This window comes from Stigmatopora argus, chromosome 10 (assembly GCF_051989625.1).
Source record: "Stigmatopora argus isolate UIUO_Sarg chromosome 10, RoL_Sarg_1.0, whole genome shotgun sequence".
In the NCBI taxonomy this organism is placed as follows: domain Eukaryota; kingdom Metazoa; phylum Chordata; class Actinopteri; order Syngnathiformes; family Syngnathidae; genus Stigmatopora; species Stigmatopora argus.
Genome location: NC_135396.1, coordinates 3,653,425 through 3,675,826, shown reverse-complemented (window position 1 = coordinate 3,675,826; position 22,402 = coordinate 3,653,425). Strand labels below are relative to the sequence as shown.

The 22,402-nt window shown below is 41.7% G+C and overlaps 1 protein-coding gene across 6 annotated transcripts in view; it reads right to left on the bottom strand.

The window, feature by feature from the left end:
* The window catches only part of robo1 (roundabout, axon guidance receptor, homolog 1 (Drosophila)), a 220,907-nt gene that overhangs the window by 74,472 nt on the left and 124,033 nt on the right, over nucleotides 1–22,402 (bottom strand). For all 6 annotated transcript variants that reach the window (XM_077610931.1, XM_077610936.1, XM_077610933.1 and 3 more), the window contains one exon: nucleotides 10,432–10,758. In XM_077610931.1, the coding sequence (XP_077467057.1) occupies nucleotides 10,432–10,758 (327 nt within the window). The remainder of the gene's footprint in view (nucleotides 1–10,431; nucleotides 10,759–22,402) is intronic.

The window sequence follows — 22,402 nt, the reverse complement described above, 5'->3', positions numbered from 1 at the left end:
CTAAGAGACCAAAATAACAGGAGGATGTCCGTTCCACTATCTCGATCCATTCAATACGCTTAATGATGAAATATGTGTGCTGAATTTAAGCATCATCACAGACTTGAAAGGACCTCCATCGCCATTACAGAACTACTTTAACAGATGATTAGACGGCAACGAGACGCCCCCGTAGTCTTGATTCATATGGGACGGCTGCTGTGGCGTGGCAGAGTAATAAAGAAAGATTGGCGAGTGGTTACAGATGGCGCTTTCATCCTAAAAGGCAGCCGTTAATGCTTGCGCGCAACAAAAGATGCGTCCCAATCAAGGTGACCGCAGGGGGTTGGGTTGGGTTGGGTGGAACGTGAATGGATCAGGTGCAGCAGTTTGAAAAAAAAAAAAGAATCCTTTGGGTTTCAATTCGACTGACATCAATCAATAAAATGAAGCTTCTGAGATCGAATGCAATCTGTTCCGAGACACTGCTCCCTTGTGAAAAAAGAGTTTTTTTAAACAGCTAGTTTGAAGGCTCCAAATTTGAAAAAGTGGCGGCTTGTTAATAAAAAATATTTTTCCAGAAAAAAAAATTCTTAATAGAAATGAAATTGGATCAATTTCAGGGATTATTTGAAAACAAACAACCTATGAGCAATCAGATCGTATTAGTTTGAAGTGAAAAATTGGTTTTTCGTATAAATTGTATGAAATTAGAGACATTTTTCTAATCAAAAACTCCTCCCACTATTATTACGGTATTAGTTAACTTTACAGTATTGCCAGCCCGCACAGTTCAAAAGTTCCACACATAAAAGCAGATGTATCTTAACGGCAAATATGTGGGTTTTTCACGATACAGTCGTCCGATAAATATACTCCACGTTGAAAAATGAAGCAATTTCATTCTGGAATTGAGAGTGAAATATTCCTCCCGCTCTACAAATGATGTGTGCAGCTCAGCAGAACTGAAAAAAAATGATCATACAACTAGCCGTGAACATAATAAATGATCCTAACTTCAAGCCTAGCAGGACTATTAATCTACTTATGACTACAGTACATTTAAAGCGACTACACAGCTGACTCTATGAATACATTTTCTACTGAGACAATGATGAACTGTGCAAACAATAAGTCAAGGGGAAAAAAAGACGTATTATTTCTTCTTCTGAGAAGAAATTATCATATTTGAAAAAAGGCTACAAATCTCAGTGGCTTCAACTTCATTGTTATAACTTCCTTAATATTATCAAGATGAAGCAGAAATAGAAATTTCCAAAAGAGATTTTAGCCATGTTTCAAATTTTAAACTTGAAACTGGTTGAATCGGTAAATGGAAATAATTAGGGTCAAATTTCGAGTTCAAGAGAAATTCAACAGACAAAGGCGCCTTTCATGGCCCAATGGCCTCGTCAACCATGTTGGACAGCGTCTGTTTGCTCAAAGCAAACAGCAGCCTCTGCTTCATTTAGTCGCAAGTCTTCTTCTGACTACAAACGTAGCGTGCCGCCCAAATAGCCACTTCGCTCAGCAAAATATAGAGGCAAAAAATCCCATGCGGAATTTTCCAGCTTACACATTTAGCATTTTTTACACTATTTTGGCTCAATTGTTCCCCTTGTGACCACTTTGTATTGGAACGGCTTAACCAGTAGCCAATTGAAGCCTAAAAACCAAACAAATGTCTTTTTTTGTTGTTGCTTTGAGCGATGTCTAACAAGCTTCTGATAGGTCGTTTCATCCTCGATGCAATTTGTCATAAAAATAGGTTAAACAAACAGCCTGTCAACAGGAAAATATAGCTTGTACGTCTTTCTCTTTACTGTCAACCTGCAAATATTGGCATAATATTTCTTAGAACTCAATGTACAAAAGGCAGGAAAATGGGAGAAAGCCAGTTTTGGTTCTACATATCATCTTCAGATATTTTTATTGACGTTTGTGTGGAGCAGAGGGGAACGGGGTGGGGAAAAGTCTTTAATACTGCAAGGTATTTTAGCAAGTTTCCATATTTTCCTCCATGTCTAAACAATACATCCCACGGGTGCTATATTACCGTGCAATGCTTTTTGTTATGCTTGCATTTTTCTGTTTTTCGTATGTTCGAAACTCCACCACGATAAAAGCAGGTCCAATGTTGTGACAAGCATCAATGATCAGCGCTAATGCACCACAGTTCCTTGTGCCTGTGCGTGACAGTGCGATCGCAATGGAATAAGTGAGTGATGGTCCAAGCAGCTGTCAAGGAATCCCAGCGTAAATAATGGAGGACCGAGCTGATGTTTTACGGGCAACCTGAGTGCCACTGTGGCAGATGGAGGTCAGTGCTGCGTGGCTAAAATTAACACAGCATCATCGGGCCTGTGGGCAAGGCGCCTTCATGCCGCAGAAAGGGGGAAAGCAGGTCCAAATCCCGAGGATAACTCATTTAACATGGCAGTGGCGAACCTCCGTTGATGTGATTAAGGCCTGGCAACATGCTGACTGATGATTAACTTATTCCCTCCGCTCTTGGTGCCCTCGCACGATGCTTCTTGCATCTTTGTCAAGCAATCAATAAGCTATTATGGCTGCAAACTGGAGGCCAAATTAACTTAGGGCTCTGTCTGCAAAGTCGGCACTCTCGAATAACCCCATTGGCAGGCGAGAACTAGACCGGACATCTCGGTGATTATCTACCTGGGATGCATGATAATTGATGTGAGGCCCACCAAAGATATCAAATGGAAACCTTGTGACAAGGTCGAAAAAACCTGAACCAAAACTTTCAACAAAACAAAACAGGTTAATATATATTTCCCAAGGATAATGTAATTAGGAGACAAACCACTTCAATGAGTGTATCCTATAGCTGTTGAAATGAGCTATTTTCTGCACCATCCGTCAGGATGAGAGCCAATTGGCTAAATGGAGTCGAGGCAGCACTGACAGATAAGAACCCGACACTAGCACTCGGTGGATCAAGAGAGTGAAAGATGTCTGGAATTGAGAATGGGCATACCCACTACATACTCCCAGCAACACCATCAGTACTACTAATACTACCAGCACCCCCCAGGCTCGACAACGGCTACATGGTCATGCAATACTCAGCCTCTCCAACTCAGATGTCAGCTCTCTCCAAAACCGTGATGGTTATCAATGTCTCTATTCTGAAAGGACCCTCTCTGCTCAGCTCCCTTTACACATGACGTCCCCCTGTCTGTCTCTTTAGCTGACCCCTAGGCGCTATACGGTTACAGCGAGGTGGGCCCATTGTGTCACCGCCACACCCTTCTTGAAAAGGTCAAACACACACAAAGAAGGAGGTGAGGTTGGATCTGTTCTATTCAGCCATCAGGCAAATTAACCCTTCTCATCGTGGATTGAATTGGATTTTTTTTTGGGTGGATATGTTTACACAGTCTCTTCTGGACGGTCATGCGCATGCTTAACCTGAGCTGTACAAGCAATGTGGTCAATAGGATCAGAAGACTGGTGTTTCAAGTCGATAGTTTTAATTTCTCAGGGACATCAGTGTCAGGGTGGACAAGTTCCTGACTGATGATGCTATGAACAATAGCTAAAGGCCTGGACACGGTTAAATACAAAATGAGAAGACTGCATTAAAACGGGAAGGATATCTCAGGGAAAGACAGCACAAGAGGGTCTGTACCAATTAATTCCAACTTAAATCTTATTCACACAATGCTACATTTGAATTATTTGGGAATCACTTGAAGTATTTATTTTCTCAAATCAAACACAGGGATTCTGAGGCAGGCTTTGTTCCAACACCTTCGACCGCTAACCTCACAAATGTGACGATTCCCACATACACACTTCAAAATCTTCCAGAAAGCCAAACCTGTAGTTATGCCGTCCAGTCGTCTGTGCAGTTTGTGCAAGACAGCGTTGAATTCCTGACCAGAAGGGACTGTGTTAAAAGAAGCTATTATCTGTGACCATTTCTTTTATAGGCTCTGTCCACTTCACAGCTGGACGTCTGCTGAAAATTCGAGGGTTGCTGCTAAACTCTCAAGATGTGACGAACTGGTAGCATGTCCCTGCAATTAAGATGCCCAATGAAAACATACCTTAAACAAGTTTGTGTCTTGCCTGAAAATCCCAAAGGTCCAAATTCTACAAAACCTTTAATCCCGACCAAACTCTGCTGTCTCGGATCAAGGAGCATGATAGAAGGTTGGGAGCTTGACGGGGCTTAACCCACGTTTAATAAGCCAAGCATGTTCGCCCGGTCATATGACCAAGCATCAGAGTGTAGTGGACTTTTGGGCCATGGAAAAGGCTCAGAGATAAAACCTTACAAGAGTAATAAGCAGGTCAGGAGTGAAGATTAGCGTGAGGGACACACATTCATCATGAGAATACAACACGGACACAGTTGAGTGAATCATGCACACATGGGAAGAATTTTAAGGGGTGAAGTGAGGATACTACCGTATCAACAGTCCTCTTGAGTGCTTGTAAAAGAACCAGCTTCTCTCCGGAGTTCTCATAAGTTATCTTATCTGCTCTCGACTGGCACTTTCTGAAGTTAAGCTCATGCTTTACTATCCTGGGACCAACGTCCCATCATAACCGTGATGCTAGAGGCAAGGATTATAGGGAAAAGAGCAAGAAGGCGCTGTGCTAACGGAAAAGCAGATCTGTCACTCAATGTTCGTACCCTTCAGCTAAAAAACAAAGCTATAGCTCCACTTCTTGAGAGCATTGCGTGATGCAAAACCTTCCATCGCTTGTGCGGGGGAGAACCCGTCACAGCAGACTTTTCAGACAGTCGTTCAAAATGTCTTTGAGTCTGGAAAAGCTGTTTCCCACATGCCTCCATATGGGATCGAGAAGCAAGAGCCAGTGATTCACACGTCTCCAATTGTGCAAGACAGCCGACATCTATCACGCTAAACTGCCAGGCTCAAGTGGTACCAACAAAAGCAGATGTTGGTGCCACGTGAAGGTGCCCCCGTTCATTTGTCTTCTCCTTGGTACTCGCCATCCCACGGGACAAACGGGTAGAAGGCGGGCTTCAAGGAGGGCGAGGTAGTGGGGGATATTGTTTGCCTCATCACCATCTTTCTTGGCCAAGTAGGCTGTCAGAGATTGGTGGAGCACTGGGCTTGAGATTGATGAGACTCTTGGAAGGTTATTTTGGGGGAGGCTAACAATGCGTTGACACACACACACACACACTAGCCCTTTTCACGCTGACTATTGACTCATGCTTTCTACAGGCTGTAAGTTGTCCTCTCAATAAGATATCGATAAAAGTCGGAGGAGTTGAAGTAAATTTTTCCATTGCTTTCAAAATGGCGTATCCAGGGTGTAACTGGAAATGAAGTATTTGTTTGCCTAGCCCGTTCACGTCCATACAGCTGCTTTTTCTTTAATCCATTTACCTTTCCCCTGATAAAAACACACCCGCATAAAGCCACTTCTGCTGCTATTTCATTGTGTGCACAATGCGCGGCAATGCATAGGTGAGGTCATGACATCAAGATCATTTTTTAAATCCATCAGTCAGCATGACATCTGACACGTTTTACAAGGCTAAATCTCAAAATTGACACACCTTGAGGCTACTGTCACGGATTGAGTTTTTTGGATCGAATATGTCAGCATAAGAGTAAATATGACCAAATTTAAACCGTACGCACACAGGCCAATTAACATTACCTGAGTAAATTCAAATTAATCACATTTAGAGATCAAGCGAACGCCCAGAAAATAGATGCTGTATCTTTAATTGTATACGTGAAGTATAATAATTTGAGTAAACCGCCTAAAGTTCTCGCTATATATGCAATAGTCAACAGCCCAGGACCATTTTGAAATGCATTCGCCGCATATAAATGCTGAAAAAGATTGGGTAATTGGGTAAATTTCCATTCACTAGTCATTTTGAGGCCCACAGCAAATAGTCTGCAGCCTATACCGCAACAAGGTTTCAGCCTATGCCAATAAGAACCCGGGTAACTTGTCTTGTAGGCTGTTGACAACTGCACACGTACATATGCACACATTTTTCTTAATTTTTTTTACATTCCGCCAGTTAAGTCTATGGCGAGTATATGTGGGTGCGGGGCATAGCCCACGTCTGAAATGTAGCAGACCCTGACTGTGCCGTTTGCACCAATTTGCTGTGAATCAGCCCGAGACAAATAACCGCTGCAGAGCCTGTGACTTGTCGGGCAGCTCGCCAGAATGAAAGCTCACTAACCAGCCAGCCGTTTCTTCAGCCCCGCTGGCGTCTGCCTGTCCTGATATTTGCTTCGTTCACGGTGATTCTGACTCACAGTTTGACTCCATGTTAAAATGAGAGGCTAAGATGGCCGCAAAATCTCCAGAATTGGCACAGCCCACATTGATCCACGTATCAACCCAAGGGTCCAGAGCAAGCACCTCAAAATCCACTTCCTACTGCCCTCCTTAAATATTCTCAAAAAAACTCCAGCCACCACTAGTTATATCTATCAATACAGTTTTTCGTGTGGTCGGCTCTTCTGAAAATAGTTCTGAAAACATTTCAACAATGAATGCCCATGATAAATTGAGCAGAATTGATGCTGTAAAATTTGGATTCAACATTAAATGAAAGACTATTTGGAAATGTTGAATTGACAAGAGCCTTTTGTTAGACAACAGATGGCATATATACCTAGTATTCCATTCCAAGAAACAGACCAAAGGGCTCGGTGGGGAGGAGTCAGCACAATGGGAGACGGTCCTGCTGGCGTCAGACTGATCCATGTCAAGTAACGGTCCACCACTAAGCAGATGACCCATGGACATGACACCTGAATCTGAATGACACATCAGATGTTGGCTTGCCCTTCCCAGCCGTCCCAAATGGCGTTCCTTGTTTGCGATTCGTGGTTCTAAAAATCAACCGCCCCATTGCTTGGGAATTAAAGAATGGACGTTAGGCCAGCAGCCAATCTTGAGCAATTGTGCCACTAGACAGAGGTTATCGGATGCTTGAGTGAAGCAGTCCATTACCTCACCTTACTATCTGTGCAAGCAGGAAACAGGAGTAAAAGTCTATTCATAGAATCTCTTGGGGGCTTAACGCTGCACTACAACGTATCAAATAATGCTGTATGTTGCTTTCCAGCTACCGAGTGGTTTGTTCCTCTGTCTTGCAGTTCTGAGGTTCCACGTTCAAAGAGTATACATTTGGTTTTCCGCTATGAGGTTTGTATATTTCTCCAGGTACTCCGGCTTCCCATCACATTCCGGAATAAAGCTAAAACTCTTCAAAGTGAGTCCAACGCATTCGTCAAGTAAGATTTGTATCGCATCAACAACTACGATTGAATTGATAATTATCCCATCGAGCAAATGTCCATCCTTAATTGGTGTAGCCAACAATGTAGACTCAAGAGTTATGCCACAAAGCGCGAAGAAACCAATTTGCCAGTTCTCACATGTGGCTGGCAAGAGTTAGGAAGTTTCTCAGACCCAGAGCGGAACTGATGTGGCTCATAACGCCTCAGGATACGGTACACATAAAGGCTTGAAGAAAAAAGGCTCTGATTCAAACAAGACTCATGCCGTGTGATGTAAAAATCTCTCGAGGAGTAAATTGTTGGAATGCTATATGTAATGCTGTGAACATTCTTATAAATTCCTGGTTGTTGATGCACCAAGCAGCCTTGGTTAAGACAGGCAAACTTTTTTAATAGCTTGGTTTTGTCACAGGGCAGAAAAGTCCGAATTTTGCCCTGCATTTGGCTAGAGTTGCTAATTAACCTAGCCTATCGTAACTAAATTGGAAGTCAAGATAGGAGTTATTTGTGAATAAAATTGTATACACAACACAAAATTTGCCTGGCATGAAGAAATACTTTGGCAGACAAGGTCACGTTAAAGCAGATTTAGCTTTGTTTTATATTTAACATGTTCAAATTCAAAGGTTTGTAGGGTAATAACTAGGCAAGACTTAAACTAGTCATTAAATGTATTACACGTTAAACTGCGACTGTGAAGCGGTGATAGGAATTAAAAACACTGGAGACTGGGCAGATCTATTTCACATACTTTCATACAGAAAAGTTAGTAAGTCCGAAGCTGTGGTTTAAAGGTACGTCTGAATGCGCAAAGCAAACAAAATTCAGGATAAATGCATGAAAGCGGGCTGGCGAGAGAATGCAAAGTCGACTGTATAAACGTGTTTAATGATTAACAAAACAAACTGCGATGGCTCAGCCCAACCTATTCACTGTGGCCAGGCCAAACAGAACTTGTTGAAACTCGGACTGTGTTAACAAGCGACGGAGTGTCAAGAAACTGCAATAACATCCTTTTAAAAGTTGCGTTCTTAGCTTTGGACCTGAATTGAAAAAGAAAGCTAGAAATATTCCTCTTTTTGACAGCCGTATCCAGGTATACCATTACGTGGCGGTGAAAAAAGATGTGAATAAACACAGTTGTGAAGATAATAACTTGATCTTTAAAAGTCACCTTGAAAATGAATGGACTTTTTGTGCAAGGTCAGATTAAACGGCAGGAAGCTTTGTGCATTTATCAACTGGCAGAAGTTATAAACGAGGCCTTGAGAAGGAGCCTCTTGTTGGCGAACCTGGCTGTGGCACGAGTGATCCATCTTTGCTCCTGCGACTACATAATTATGTGCAGTTAAGCATGAGCTGCACTGAGGGGCGAGAAGCTCAGCGGCATCACGGCGGCTTGTCATTATGAGGTCTGTTTGAACCCGGCACAGAATGAAATAGCCCACAGTTGAGCGCCAGCCAACGGCGCTCATGCGCTCGCGTGGCCTGCCAAGTGGCTTGTTTTTCCTTTTTTTCTCCTTTACATGACAAAACCCAGCGCTAACGTAAACACGACACATAGATCATCCTTGAACGTAGGGAAATATTCTTAGTTTGACCTATGAAAACGGTGTCTTACACACATTTTAGCGCCATTCCATGAGATTTATGTCTGTGGGAGATTCTGGAAACGTATTATACATTTTCCGAGCAGAAATTTCACATGGGAGGTTGCTGAGAAAGCAGAATATCCCGCTGACGACGTCAAAGGTTATTGCCGAAAATGAAGAGAGAGAAGAAAAAACACCTCTGAGGGCGGCACAAAACTTGTATTCAACTGCCTAAAAAGAAGCAAAGGTTTACAAGCTGGAAATGGGATCACGTCCGAACTAACACGTACGTAATAAGCCTTTTCCCCCCATTTATACTGGATTACATCCAACGGGCTGGAGACAGGCTTAAGGGCATGGTTGACTAACGTTTGATTTCTGAGATGTACTCCGAAACCTTAACTTAGACTGTCTAGAGAGCACGACAAACAAAGCATCTAAAGCACATGTGTCAAAGTGGCGGCCCGGGGGCCAAATCTGGCCCTCCGCATCATTTTGTGTGGCCCGGGAAAGTAAATCATGAGTGCCGACTTTCTGTTTTAGGATCAAATAAAAATGAAGAGTATAGATGTATATTAAATTTCCTGATTTTCCCCCTTTTATATCAATAATTGTATTTTTTTAATCCATTTTTTCTGTGTTTTAGTTCAAAAATCATTTTGTAAAATCTAAAACTATATAAAAAAGCTAAAATAAACATTGTTTTAGTTCTATAAAAAACGGAATATTCAGGGCTTTTAATCCAGTTCTTTTAATCCATTTATTTAAAAAAAATCTAAATATTATATCTAAAATGGTCCGGCCGACGTGAAATCAAGTTGACGTTAAAGTGGCCCACGAACCAACCCGAGTCTGACACCCCTGATCTAAAGAGAAGATGTCCACTCTGGTATAGCTTTCAACGAGCTTGAGGAACTAATATATACATCGACTTTCACTCACGGAATGAATTCATCATAGAATACTGCAATTATTCTTAGTTTTGTCACTACTTTGCCATTCACAGCATGCAGCAAAATACCATGCAATACTTTTTTCTATCTCCGGATTTCAAATGACCTAATCCAACAGTATACAAACAATGTGCAAAATATAGATTTGCATGTCTTAGACTGAAGTCTGCAGTCGCATTTAGCGTTACAATACAATATTTTACATTGTTGGTTATGGAATACGTTACGGAAAGAGCTTTAAAGCATTTCTGAAGGCTTACGGATGAGATTTAAAACGTCATATCTTTCTTGCTAACAGACAAGAGAAGCTGGGCTAAAACAGAAAGGCCTTTGTTGCCATTGTGGCTCCTGACCACCTACTAAGGGCTCTTTAGAGAAGCACTCACCCTGGAAAGATCAGACTCTCACAGTTCCCCCAATGCCCCCTCACTCCCAAGGCTCCGCAGGGCTATGGAGACCACTGGGCCAAACACATCCTGCCCATCTCCTGAGAGATTATCCAACTCAATGAGCACATTGATGCCAGAAAACACTGGGGGGGTGGTTTAGAAGCGGAGCCTTCTTTTTCAGAACTTGGGAGTAGAAACCCCCGAAGGAGATAAGAAGACATGCAGCACTTACTGGCTACTTCCAGCGAGGCGTTGTGGCTGACTGCCTCTCCAAGGTAGTTACGGGCAACGCAGACATAGGAGCCTTCGTCCGGCTTGCTCCGCCGCCCGTGCACGATGCGCAGGAAGAAGAGTGAACCGCTGGGCAGCAGCATGCGGTGCGAACGCGGGTCATCCCGATCCGTTTCCACCCGTTCGCCGTCCTTGTACCACTCCACGGTGGGTGACGGCCGGCCCTCGGCTTTACAGTTGAGGGTGGCCGGCTCGCCTTTGGAGACGATCAGATCGGACGGATGCTCGACGATACGGGGCGGTGTGTCCTCTTGGCGCAGACGGGATCCTAGAACAAAAACAACGGAAAGATGTTTACTATTTGTCCTTGTGAGAGTACACATTTACAAGTTCTCCCGTCAGCATTTTTCTCTTCTTGAGATTAATACTGTATTGTATCTACCCACAAATGCCACAAGATGGTAGAAAATGGCTGCTGTTGGAGAGTTGAAACATCACAAATCACGTTCCTGTTGAGCTTTTCTATGAACTAAATAGCCTACAGAATTTTTTGGGAGAGTTTTTCATGCACATTCACCGTAAATAAAACACCAAATTCGGGGCTCCATCACAAAACAGTGAACACACATCTATGATCTTGGGAGGGTTAAATAATAGGGCCAAATTGATCTTTAACCAAGTCGGACAAAAACTTGGTCGGATGATTCATACAGTAGAACACGGGTGTCAAAGTAGCGGCCCAGGGGCCAAATCTGGCCCGCCGAATCTTTTTGTGTGGCCCGGGAAAGTAAATCATGAGTGCCGACTTTCTGTTTTAGGATCAAATTAAAATGAAGAGTATAGATGTATATTAAATTTCCTGATTTTCCCCCTTTTAAATCAATAATTGTAATTTTTTAATCCATTTTTTTCTGTGTTTTTAGTTCAAAAATCATTTAGTAAAATATAAAAATATATTTAAAAAAAGCTAAAATAAACATTGTTTTAGATCTATAAAAAACTGAATATTCAGGGCTTTTAATCCAGTTCTTTTAATCCATTTCAACAAAAAAATTCTAAATATTATATCTAAAATGGTCCGGCCCACGTGAAATCGAGTTGATGTTAACGCGGCCCGCGAACCAACCCGAGTCTGACACCCTTGCAGTAGAACATCCAGATTCTTGAAATAATATGTTTATTTGACAAAATTATCAAATGGTTTCCATATCTGACTGTGGATTTTAAAGGAACAGCTTCTAAAAAAACACTACTCTGGATTTTTTTTAACCAGCTTTAACATTGCTTAGAAAATGCAGACCCGAAAAAAAAAGGGACACCACCAAGAAGATTAAGAGGGTACAAACCCCTAACCCCACCCAAACGTAATTTTCCAACCAGATGAACCCACGCAAAATATGCAAAAACTCGTTATGGTTAAAATATCATGCGTTCATTTGGATATCCATGGCTAGGCATGATCTTTAATTATAAGATCAGTCCATTTGATACGGCGCCGGCCGATCACACGTCTACTGATCAAACGGCACCGCAGAGGGCAAAGGGAGCAGCGCACCTTGAAGTCAAAAGGAAATGAAGTGATAAAAGATAAGACATGGATGTGTGGACGTGTCGCTTGCTAACAGAAAAGAAGCAGTGAACTGAAACCGCACCGAAGGAGCTTCTTAACACCTTCGCCATATCTCAGGTCAAATAACTCCTCTACTGGTATCCCAAGCTTCTTTTCACACTAATTAGTTTTCTGGTGGTGTGGCAGCCAAAAGTAACCCCCTCCATCCCAGTCAAGCCCCCGCCCCCTTTTCAAGTCATATCTGGCCTTTGGAACATATTCAGTACTAATTAAAAAGAGGCGAGTCTAATTGGAAGCTGGGATTTCATTTAGTGGCGTATTGTGACGCTGCCACGGTGACCCCCCAACTAACCCCCTACCCACCAACTGCCTCCTCCAACATCTCATCCTCTGTGCCCTCTGCTACCCCCCCCCCCATTAACTGCTACTGCTGAGCAAGGCATATTTTAAGTGTGGTCGCCACACGTTTCCAAATAGTCAGCATAATTAGGGACAAAACTGCAATAAGATGGATCGCTCCGACACAAAGAGGTTCCGTGATGGCGCCCATTGCAACACATTCTAGTTAACGCACTCGCCATAATACTTGGGATGCATGATAGTAGATATAATTATCATCAAAGCTCTCATCGAAAGCTATTAAATGTTTCTTGCTGGCTCTCTTCTCGCTCTCTGTGGAGTTGCCTTTCATTCATTCACTGCAAACACACCAACATGTGTTTTCTATCAGTTCTTCCTAATGCAGCTGTGGAAAAAATGTCAGTGTACAGGCCGGCGGTAGCTATTAATATCGCTACTGGGCGGAGAATAAAACTGGATGGAATAAGGACAAATGTTGTCGCTGATGGTGTAGTGCTACATTCGCCTGATTTTGGTCCAGCGTCCAATCAACAACACCAAAAAGCAAGTTGACAGATCCATAAACTGGAAACTGTCGGTGCGAATTTTATTGATGCTATAATTGCCATCCTCCACATTCGAACAAATTTAACTCCATCCAAATATCAATGCAAACGATGTTTCTGATAAAAACAGGCCAAATTGAGCTTTTCAGCAGTTGAAACACAAGATTTGACCATATTAATAGTTGCAGTTTATTGCAATTCAAGTATCATAGTATCATAAAAATGAATATTGTTAAGCTATAGAGAACATGTGTCAAAGTGGCGGCCCGGGGGCCAAATCTGGCCCGCCGAATCATTTTGTGCGGCCCGGGAAAGTAAATCATGAGTGCCGACTTTCTGTTTTAGGATCAAATTAAAATGAAGAGTATAGATGTATATTAAATTTCCTGATTTTCCCCCTTTTAAATCAATAATTGTAATTTTTTAATCCATTTTTTCTGTGTTTTTAGTTCAAAAATCATTTTGTAAAATCTAAAAATATATTTTAAAAAAGCTAAAAATAAACATTGTTTTAGATATATAAAAAACTGAATATTCAGGGCTTTTAATCCAGTTTCTTCTCTGACACCCTTGCTATAGAGTGTAAACTGATTCGATTCAAGTATTTAGAACTTTTGGAATGATTCTGCGCAAAAAATTACGTTTTAATCAGAATTCATGTCCGAAATCTCAACACTGATTTTGGAAATTGAAGAGGAAACAAGTTGATGCAAAATAACTGAAATAAACTTCTCTTTTTAGAGGTTGTGATGACACACAATACAGTAGAATGAACAATTACATAAAAGCAGCCTCGCCTCGCGAGTGCACAATGACACCTTCTAGAAGTTTCGATCCCGACCCTCCTCAATCATAAACGTATTATTTCATCATAAATAAGTAGCCTGATGTGGGCAACCGTGTGGCTCACACCAAAATGGAAATTTTCTACGCAGCGCCACTAAGGCCACAATAACATATCAACAACGATGGATGGCCTCGCTACAAGAAACAAGCTGAGAGCTCCCATTCACATCTTATCCAAATAGATTCACAGGTTAGAGACATTCATGACAAACAATACGGAAATGAATATGTGTCTTAATGCGTGAGGAAATATATGTACAAATTTATGTCATTTACTTGAATTGGTAGTTCAAGGCGTCTGACTGCGCGCAGTGTTTGAAAACACCAACGACATCTGCAAAAGCATCGGTTCAGTGAGCTGAGGAACAGCTAGAGTGAAAAGGGACACGACAAGCAAATAGCAAAAAGCAGCCACACACTTTGCAAACAACGACGCAATGTCACCAAACAACACATGAATTGAAACCCGTGAGGCATGAGAAGAAAAGAAAGACCAAGAACCACATGGCCAATATATTTCATTGTGTTCCAGGCATGTAGGCCACCTTGATGAACCAAGGACTACGTTATAAAGACTAAAAACGTCATCATCGACAGAATACAGATATATTTCTCAAGTGAATCAGTTAAAAATATCCTCTCGCCGTCGTCAACCAAACTCATGGCGGTCATAAACGCGTATGAATAGAAATAAGAAGGGATATTAAAAGTTTTTGTGACAGTGTCATAAAAACTAGGATAATGAGTGAACAAGTCTGCATGATGCCACTTAAGGTATTTCTAGCGCAACCAGATGAATTAACCTCCATGGTACACGGTCGATTGGTCGCCAGTCTTTTGGTCGCCGGTCTTTTGGTCGCCCGGAAGGTAAGTGATAATTACCATTTAAATCGTTGCTCAAATTCCCTAAATACAAACTGTGAATTACTATTTAGTCATACTTAATGCCCTAGTAATTATTAGGCTAAAGAAAAGCTCCAAATTTCCCGGACTTTGATTGTTTTTTTGTTGGAGAACTTGTTAAGACCCTGACTGATGTAGCTTCTTAAAGGGACAACGCATGTACATAAAAACTCTTATACACACACGTCGGCTCAGTGAAACTATTCAGGGCCATTGTTGGCTTTTATTGATGCATAGACCGTGTTGTTTTACCTCGTTTTGTCACCGGTCTTTTGGTCGTCGGTCTTTTGGTCGCCGGTCTTTTGGTCGCCGGTTGTCGCGGTCGGGGCGACCAAAAGACCGCAACCAAAAGACCGGCGACCAATCGACCGCACACACATGTAGGCCACCTTGATGAACCGAGGATTACGTTATAAAGACTAAAAAGCCAAGCATTAAATGTCATCATCAACAGAGTACAGATATATATCTTAAGTGAATCAGTTAAAAATGTCCTCTCGCCGTCGTCAACCAAACTCATGGCGGTCATAAACGTGTATGAATAGAAGTAAGAAGGGATATTAAAAGTTTTTTGTGACATAGAGTGTCATAAAAACTAGGATGATGAGCGAACAAGTCTGCAGGATGTCGCTTGAGGTATTTGTAGCGCAACCAGATGAATTAACCTCCATTTGTAGCCTGTTCCTGTCGTAGATTATCTAGTAACAAGATCCCCGCCCTCCAGTCAAACAGAATTCTGCAATGAGACTAACACACTGCCTCCTTCATTCATTCATCAAGAGAGCAAGGCAAGCAAAGGTATATGTTTTATTTAAAGAGGACTTTTGAAGAGCTCTTCCAGGAACTACCCAACACTCTCTTCCCCTTTGCCTGATGTTAAATAGCTTGTCTTTCATTTGAAAGCTGAAAGTTTGGGGTTTTGTGGGGGCAACATTATCTCTTCACATCATAATTTGAAAGTGAATGGTGCCCAAAATATTCTGGATGACAATTGGAAATACACTTGTTTGGGCGCTGGGTATGTGTTACACAATGCTATTCTATTTGTGTCGTGACCCTGATTGAATTCCCCGGACACCCCACTGAGTGACCTCAGTTACTTCAGCACCATTACCTTTCACTAGGGGTGTAAAAGAAGGGGGTGCAACACAGGGGTGTGAAAAGGATGACAGCAAGCCTAGCTCTTTCTACAGGTGCATACGATCAGAAACTGCAGGCAGAAATGATCTCTTCTGGACAAGATGTGCATCTGTTGGGCTTTGCATGATCTCACCATGATGCATTTAGTTTCCTTTCTACGGATGATTCCAAGTGGCCGCCTCCAGATTTTTTTCCCTTAACCCCCGCCGTTCTCCCTCCCTTCCTAGCTCTCGGCTCTTGTACGATGAGCTAATGCAACAGCCAGCCGACCTGAAGGAGAGCTGGGACTTCTACTTTGAGGGCCAGATTGATCGAGGCCTAAGGCAGAATTCTACTTTCCAACTCTTCGCAGTGCTCCCTTATCCCTTCCCCCTCTGTCGTTTACTCCTTCACACACACAGAAACTCAAAAAAAGGGAGGCTTGAGGGAGTAAATGAAGAAAAAAAACAGTTATCAAGAGTTTCGGCAACCAAGACAGATAGAAGAACCACAGCAGGGGGAGGAGACTTTTCGGTATGGAAATCGCCAGGGCCCGGACCCAGACACTGACCCGTAATCTGAAGAATTCCAGGTGGTTTTGCCCAGCCCCAGGCATCATGAACAAAAAAATTCAACCATCTTAGATTTGGAGAAAAGTTTATTTTTGCTGTCCAATGAAAGCCTTCAATGAGTTACCTCGGAATTAGAATCCTAGAGAGTGACTATGGAGGGGGATTATGGAAATTGGGCCCAGAATTTTTGAGTTTACAGACTAGTTTCTGGTAGGTGTTGAGTACACTGGGGTCAGGGTTGAAGTTTCCGAAAACTTGCCCTTAAATCGGAAGACTAAATAGGAAAATATGGAGGACTTTTTGCGGGCAAATTCTTAACGAGAAATTAAGTTGCTTACAAAATGTTTCTACGCTTCCTTAAGTTTATCGTATATTTAAAGAAAAATATTCCAATGCATGATTAAGAATGTCTTGGTATGATTTATTGTTCCGCAAAGTACATTTTCCATTGTGCAAGGTAGTGAGTGTTTAAATAAAATGAGATGTATTAGGCCTGTACACGTGTACTAAGGGAGTTTGTATTATTTCCTAGTGTTTTAGGTCAGATATTATGGAACTCAGTATAGATGGTTTGGAGGCAAACATTTTTTCACGACTCTAGAGATGAAGAAAACCAATAAAGAAAAAAAACGAAAACTACCCGCTGAGGAAATCAATTGTTAGAATCAGGGTCAGCCCTTACAGACCTGACACGCAATTAAAAGCTAACCGGGTCCCTCTAGCGACATCTTGAATCCTGTATTTTTTACTAATTAGTCTCTTATGAATTCATCTGCATAAAATTGGGCAAAAGAGGGGAAGCGTACAAAGGCAAACCGTGACATCTTCCATCTAGACCAAGGGTGTCAAACTCGGGTTGGTTCGCGGGCCACATTAACGTCAACTCCATTTCATGTCGGCCGGACCATTTTAGATATAATATTTAGATATTAATAGATGAATAGAAATGGATAAAAAGCCCTAAATAGTCTGTTTTTTAGATCTAAATGTTTATTTGAGCTTTTTTTTTTCTTGAAAAAAAAAATTCATTCCAAAAGGAACCAAAATAATGTTTAAATTATATTCAATATTAAAGTGGAAAACAGAAAATATTTTTATAGATTTATTTTTAGATTTTACAAAATGCTTTTTGAACTAAACAGAAAGAAAAAATGAATTGAATTAAAATTGCAATTATTGTTTTTAAAAAGTGGAAAATCAGGAAATATAATATACATCTATAATCTTCATGACCCAAAACAGAAAGTCGGCACTCGTGATTTACTTTCTCAGGCTGTACAAAATGATGTGGCGGGCCAGATTTGGCCCCCGGGCCACCACTTTGACACCTGTGATCTAGACTGAAGAAAACAATTATTTTGGAAGGCGTCTGTGAGGGCAATATGCTTAGTTTCTATTTTTCCAGACAGTTAAATGACGTCCCTTCTATTACCAAACGGAAGTCCACGTGGCATGTTTGCGAAAAAAATCCCATTCCCAGTCAGAACAAAGACTTGCCGGCCTGTAAAAAGTTTAATTTCGACCATAAACTCTCTGAAAGTTATCTCATTAAAGGCCCGCTCCAAAGACCTAAGCCACCTGTCAGATGTCCCGCAGATAAGCAATATGGATCCCTGATAAGGAATGCCGACCACAGTAGAGCGTTGCATATCTAGAGGGCCCATTAATGTGTAATTAGGGGCCTTAAGAGGGACTTCTAGTGCAGATAAGAGCAGGGGGCATGTCCCTGGAGGGTTTGACGCGAATCAACGAGGGCACGCCGCTAAAAAAGAGGGCATAGATAAGACGGCAAAATGTATCGACGATCAAACCGGACAGTGAGCCTTTGAAGCATTCGGCCAAGCAATGACTGGACATTTATCAGACCTTTTTTTCCCCTTCTTTAATGCTTTTTAGCACAAGGCTATCAGTTACAGCGCTAAGAGGCAGGATTAAAGCCTCCGGTGTGAATGTGTGCCGAGGGCCGGGAGGTGGGGCGAGGTGAACTGATTGATATCTTTATGGCTTCTTTCCTTCCTAATCTCTTTGTTTTATAATAGACTTGGCTGCTTTCGCACATGAGTGACAAATCCAATGAATAACAAAACGCCAGCACTGTTATTGGGGCTGTGAATCACAAATTTCATGAGGTTATTGTAAGAATCTTTCGACGACTATTTGATATTTGACTGTGTTCTAAATAAAGACTGCCATGATTTGATTCAAGGATGTTGGTTTAGTAAAATATCATATACGCATTTAAGCTTGGTTATTTTCCCTGCAGAAATAGAAATGCAAGCCATTTTGATACTTTTAGAAATTCACACACTGGCCGTATTTGTCAGGAAAATTCAGCCATCAAATCCAGTTTCACTATGTAACATTTCCTAGACCACAGGTGTCAAAGTGGCGGCCCAGGGGCCCAAATCTGGCCCGCCGCATCATTTTGTGCGGCCCGAGAAAGTAAATCATGAGTGCCGACTTTCTGTTTTAGGATCAAATTAAAATGAAGAGTATATATATGTATATTAAATTTCCTGATTGTCCCCCTTTTAAACAATAATTGTAATTTTTTAATCAATTTTTTCTGTGTTTTTAGTTTAAAAATCATTTTGTAAAATATAACAATATTTTTAAAAAAAAGCTAAAATAAACATTGTTTTAGATCTATAAAAAACTGAATATTCAGGCCCTTTAATCCAGTTCATTTAATCCATTTATTAAAAAAAATCTAAATATTATATCTAAAATGGTCCGGCCCACATGAAGTCGAGTTGACGTTAAAGCGGCCCGCAAACCAACCCGAGTCTGACACCCTTGTCCTAGACGGTGGTATTCCAGAAGTCACTCTTCAGGGAACATAAGTGGCACTAAAATATACCTGCACATTAAACACATTTCACATTTGATTGTGCTGAAGCCTTAGTTATTCCTGTGGCCTTTGGCTTGATGAAATCTCGGACAGCCGTAGCATTTTCCGTTCCCTAACCACTCAGATCATCCCTCGGCTCATTTGTCCCGAGCAATAAAGAGCTGACAAACGGGCTGATGACACCATAAACAAGCCGCGTTGCCTCCCACCCGGGGGTTCAGCATTTTCTAAAATTACTCTTCGGGAAAAGCAGGATGGGGTCCTGTCATTCCCCGCAATGCTACCGAGCTTAGCCACAAAACATGGGAGACATCTGCGTGGTAAAAGACACTTCTACAGGCACGAATTGCCAATCCCAAAGGGAGCATTTGTGGAAGAACTGCAGCTCCTCCCAAAACTATGCCAGGAAATGTTGTTAAAAGCTGTCAAAATAAGAGCGGGGTGACTTTCTGCCCAATAAATACAGTCCAAATATGCCTCATCAAATCCAATCACACAGACAAGGGAAAGCCTGAAATGCTTGTTAAAGGGACAGCCTGTCAAAGAAGCTTTAGTACCCAAACCGATTGGACTCTCAATATATATCCCCTCTATAGCTACAATCTGCAGACCCAATTTTCTGATTTTAATGATTGACAGACTGCACCGGTTGACACCACCAATGTTTCTTACAAAAGAATGTCAGCGTCATGGACATCATTTGGACTGCAGATGATGGACCGCAATCAATACAACCTATGTATCCCATGCTAGAAAGCTGCATTAAGAAAAGGTTATGCAAAATGACCATAAGGGATCAACTCACACTGGCAATTACTTCTTATTCATGGCTTTCAAACTTTTTTTTTTAAAGCAAAGTTTGACCATTGGGCTGCAATCAGTCTGAGCAATACATCAAAGCTGAGCATACTGATTGAGCACATTTTTCCCCCACTGGGGAATCACTGGAGTGTCACTTCTGCCTTTTTCATCCTGCACATGATAGACTAGGAATTCCTCTAGGGACTAATGAAGTCAGAATTCGAGCAGAAAAATAAATTGGCTTGTCATGTAAAAAAAAAAGACTAAAAAGAGGCTTGTATCGACCTTTATTTGGGAATTTACCCAAGAATTCAGATCTACACAGAAGATCCATAAGCAAAGATACGCAAAAAAGGTATTTAATCGTGGGGACAATGTGCAAAAAAATAAATATCAAGCTAAAAGTGTACGTAATAAGAGAAAAGTCTTAAAGAAAATGCAGCACTGAATTTTAACTATCCAGTTTCTACAATCCACACAAAAAATAATGGAACCTGCAACTGTCTGTCAACCTTCTTTAACCAGTAGGAAGCTTAATAATGAACAAAAATAGTGATTCTTGACTTAAATTCATTCTCTGAGATGAGTTTGACTTTCCAACACAAAATTTAGGCATCCCTAACCTAGGTAGAAGGAAAAAACTACAAATCTCTATGATATTAAGGTGATTTTTTTTTCAAATTCACTGACCATTCATCAACAACCATTCCCTCAAAAACCAACAAAGAACTTGAGTCCACAACAACAAACGTTGCCTTTTCTCATTAGAAACACCTCCACCTACGATTTGGTGTAGTTCCCCTCATGGAAAGACATACAGGATCCACATAACGGGGTGACTACAGAGTGGAGATTTATATTGGATTTACTGGAGAACCCGAGTCATTTGCTCTCCATGCCAAGAAAGAGAATGCAGAATAAGCACTGGGGCTTAAAAAGCCAAACTTAATTGGTCTTAATGGTACTTACCTCGATTTCAGAGGCTGATAGAACCCTACTATAGGACACGTGTTGTGTTACAGTCCAACAACAGCCTTAACCGTTCATGCGGGCCAAATACAAGCTTGAAGCGATCTAAGACAGCTGGGTGTTGAAAGGGAATCACGGTATCGGGGGGCACGGTACTGTTTACGTCTGAGTGCAAAAAACTTTGGCACGTGTTGCCCGGGCGTCCTTCAGTTAAAAGGGTGAGAGTGGCTAGTCCATAGCGCTCCGGTGTCGATGTGCTTTTGCTGGCGTACGCGACGACAGTTCATAAACTTCAGCTGCCCACGTGAGGTATTATTAAATTGCTAACCAAAGACTCGGCGGAGCCATTTGCGCGTGTGGCCCAGGCGTAGAAACACCAATGGGAGTCGGGCGGGATGAGTGGGGCATGGCCAGAATCCAGACAAATGGAAGATGAAACTAGCCCCTGAAATGTGGCCACAGGAAAATATGAAATTTCCTTTTAATATATATTTTTTTCTAAGGCGTGCCATATGTTGCGGCGTAAAATACTTGGTCAAAAATCATCATGAAAGGAGCGATGGGTGCCAAGAGACCTCAGACTTCTACAGAGGAACGTTTGTGCAATGTTTGTCTGGCACTTAGATCACACTTCCACTGTCAAAAATTGAGATCGCTAACAAAAGCTCCTTTCACACTAGTTTCAGATCGTCAATGGTGTTGACTCAAATATTGGCATTTCTTCGTGTGTTTCTCTTACCAGAACTGTGACAATGCCTATGTTTGGTACTCGGATGTTTCGTCGAAAGACGTTTGGTCCCCGGACGTTTGATCGACCGGACGTTTGGTCGACCGGAAGTTTGATCGACCGGACGTTTGGTAGAACGGACGTTTGGTCGCCGGGTTGTTACTGTTGAAACCAGCTCTCAAAATTATAATCATGAGAGAGAGAGAGAGAGAGAGAGAGAGAGAGAGAGAGAGAGAGAGAGAGAGAGAGAGAGAGAGTTTAATATCTAATATCCAAATATCAACAGTAAACTCTGTCATAATTTGTCAGCGAGTGAACCCGGCAACCAAACGTCCGTTCTACCAAACGTCTGTTCTACCAAACATCCGGTCGACCAAAAGTCCGGGGACCAAACGTCTTTCGACGAAACGTCCGGTCACGCCTATGTTTGGGAAAGATTGATGTGGAAATCGTGAAAATTCACCACTTTGTAATACAAAGGCAAAAATAGGGCATGATTCGATGACTTAACAAGAGAGTCCCATTTCTTGTTTTTCGATAAACCAATAAGGGTTCACATACTTGACTCTACTCTGTTGCTTTATAGGTCCATATTGAACTAAAACAAAAAGATAACCTTTGTTAAACTGGCCCTTAATTGCAAGAGTCCATCTCTTTTTGGCTGCACTCACATGACACTGTTTACATAGCTACCTACGTTTGAATCTCT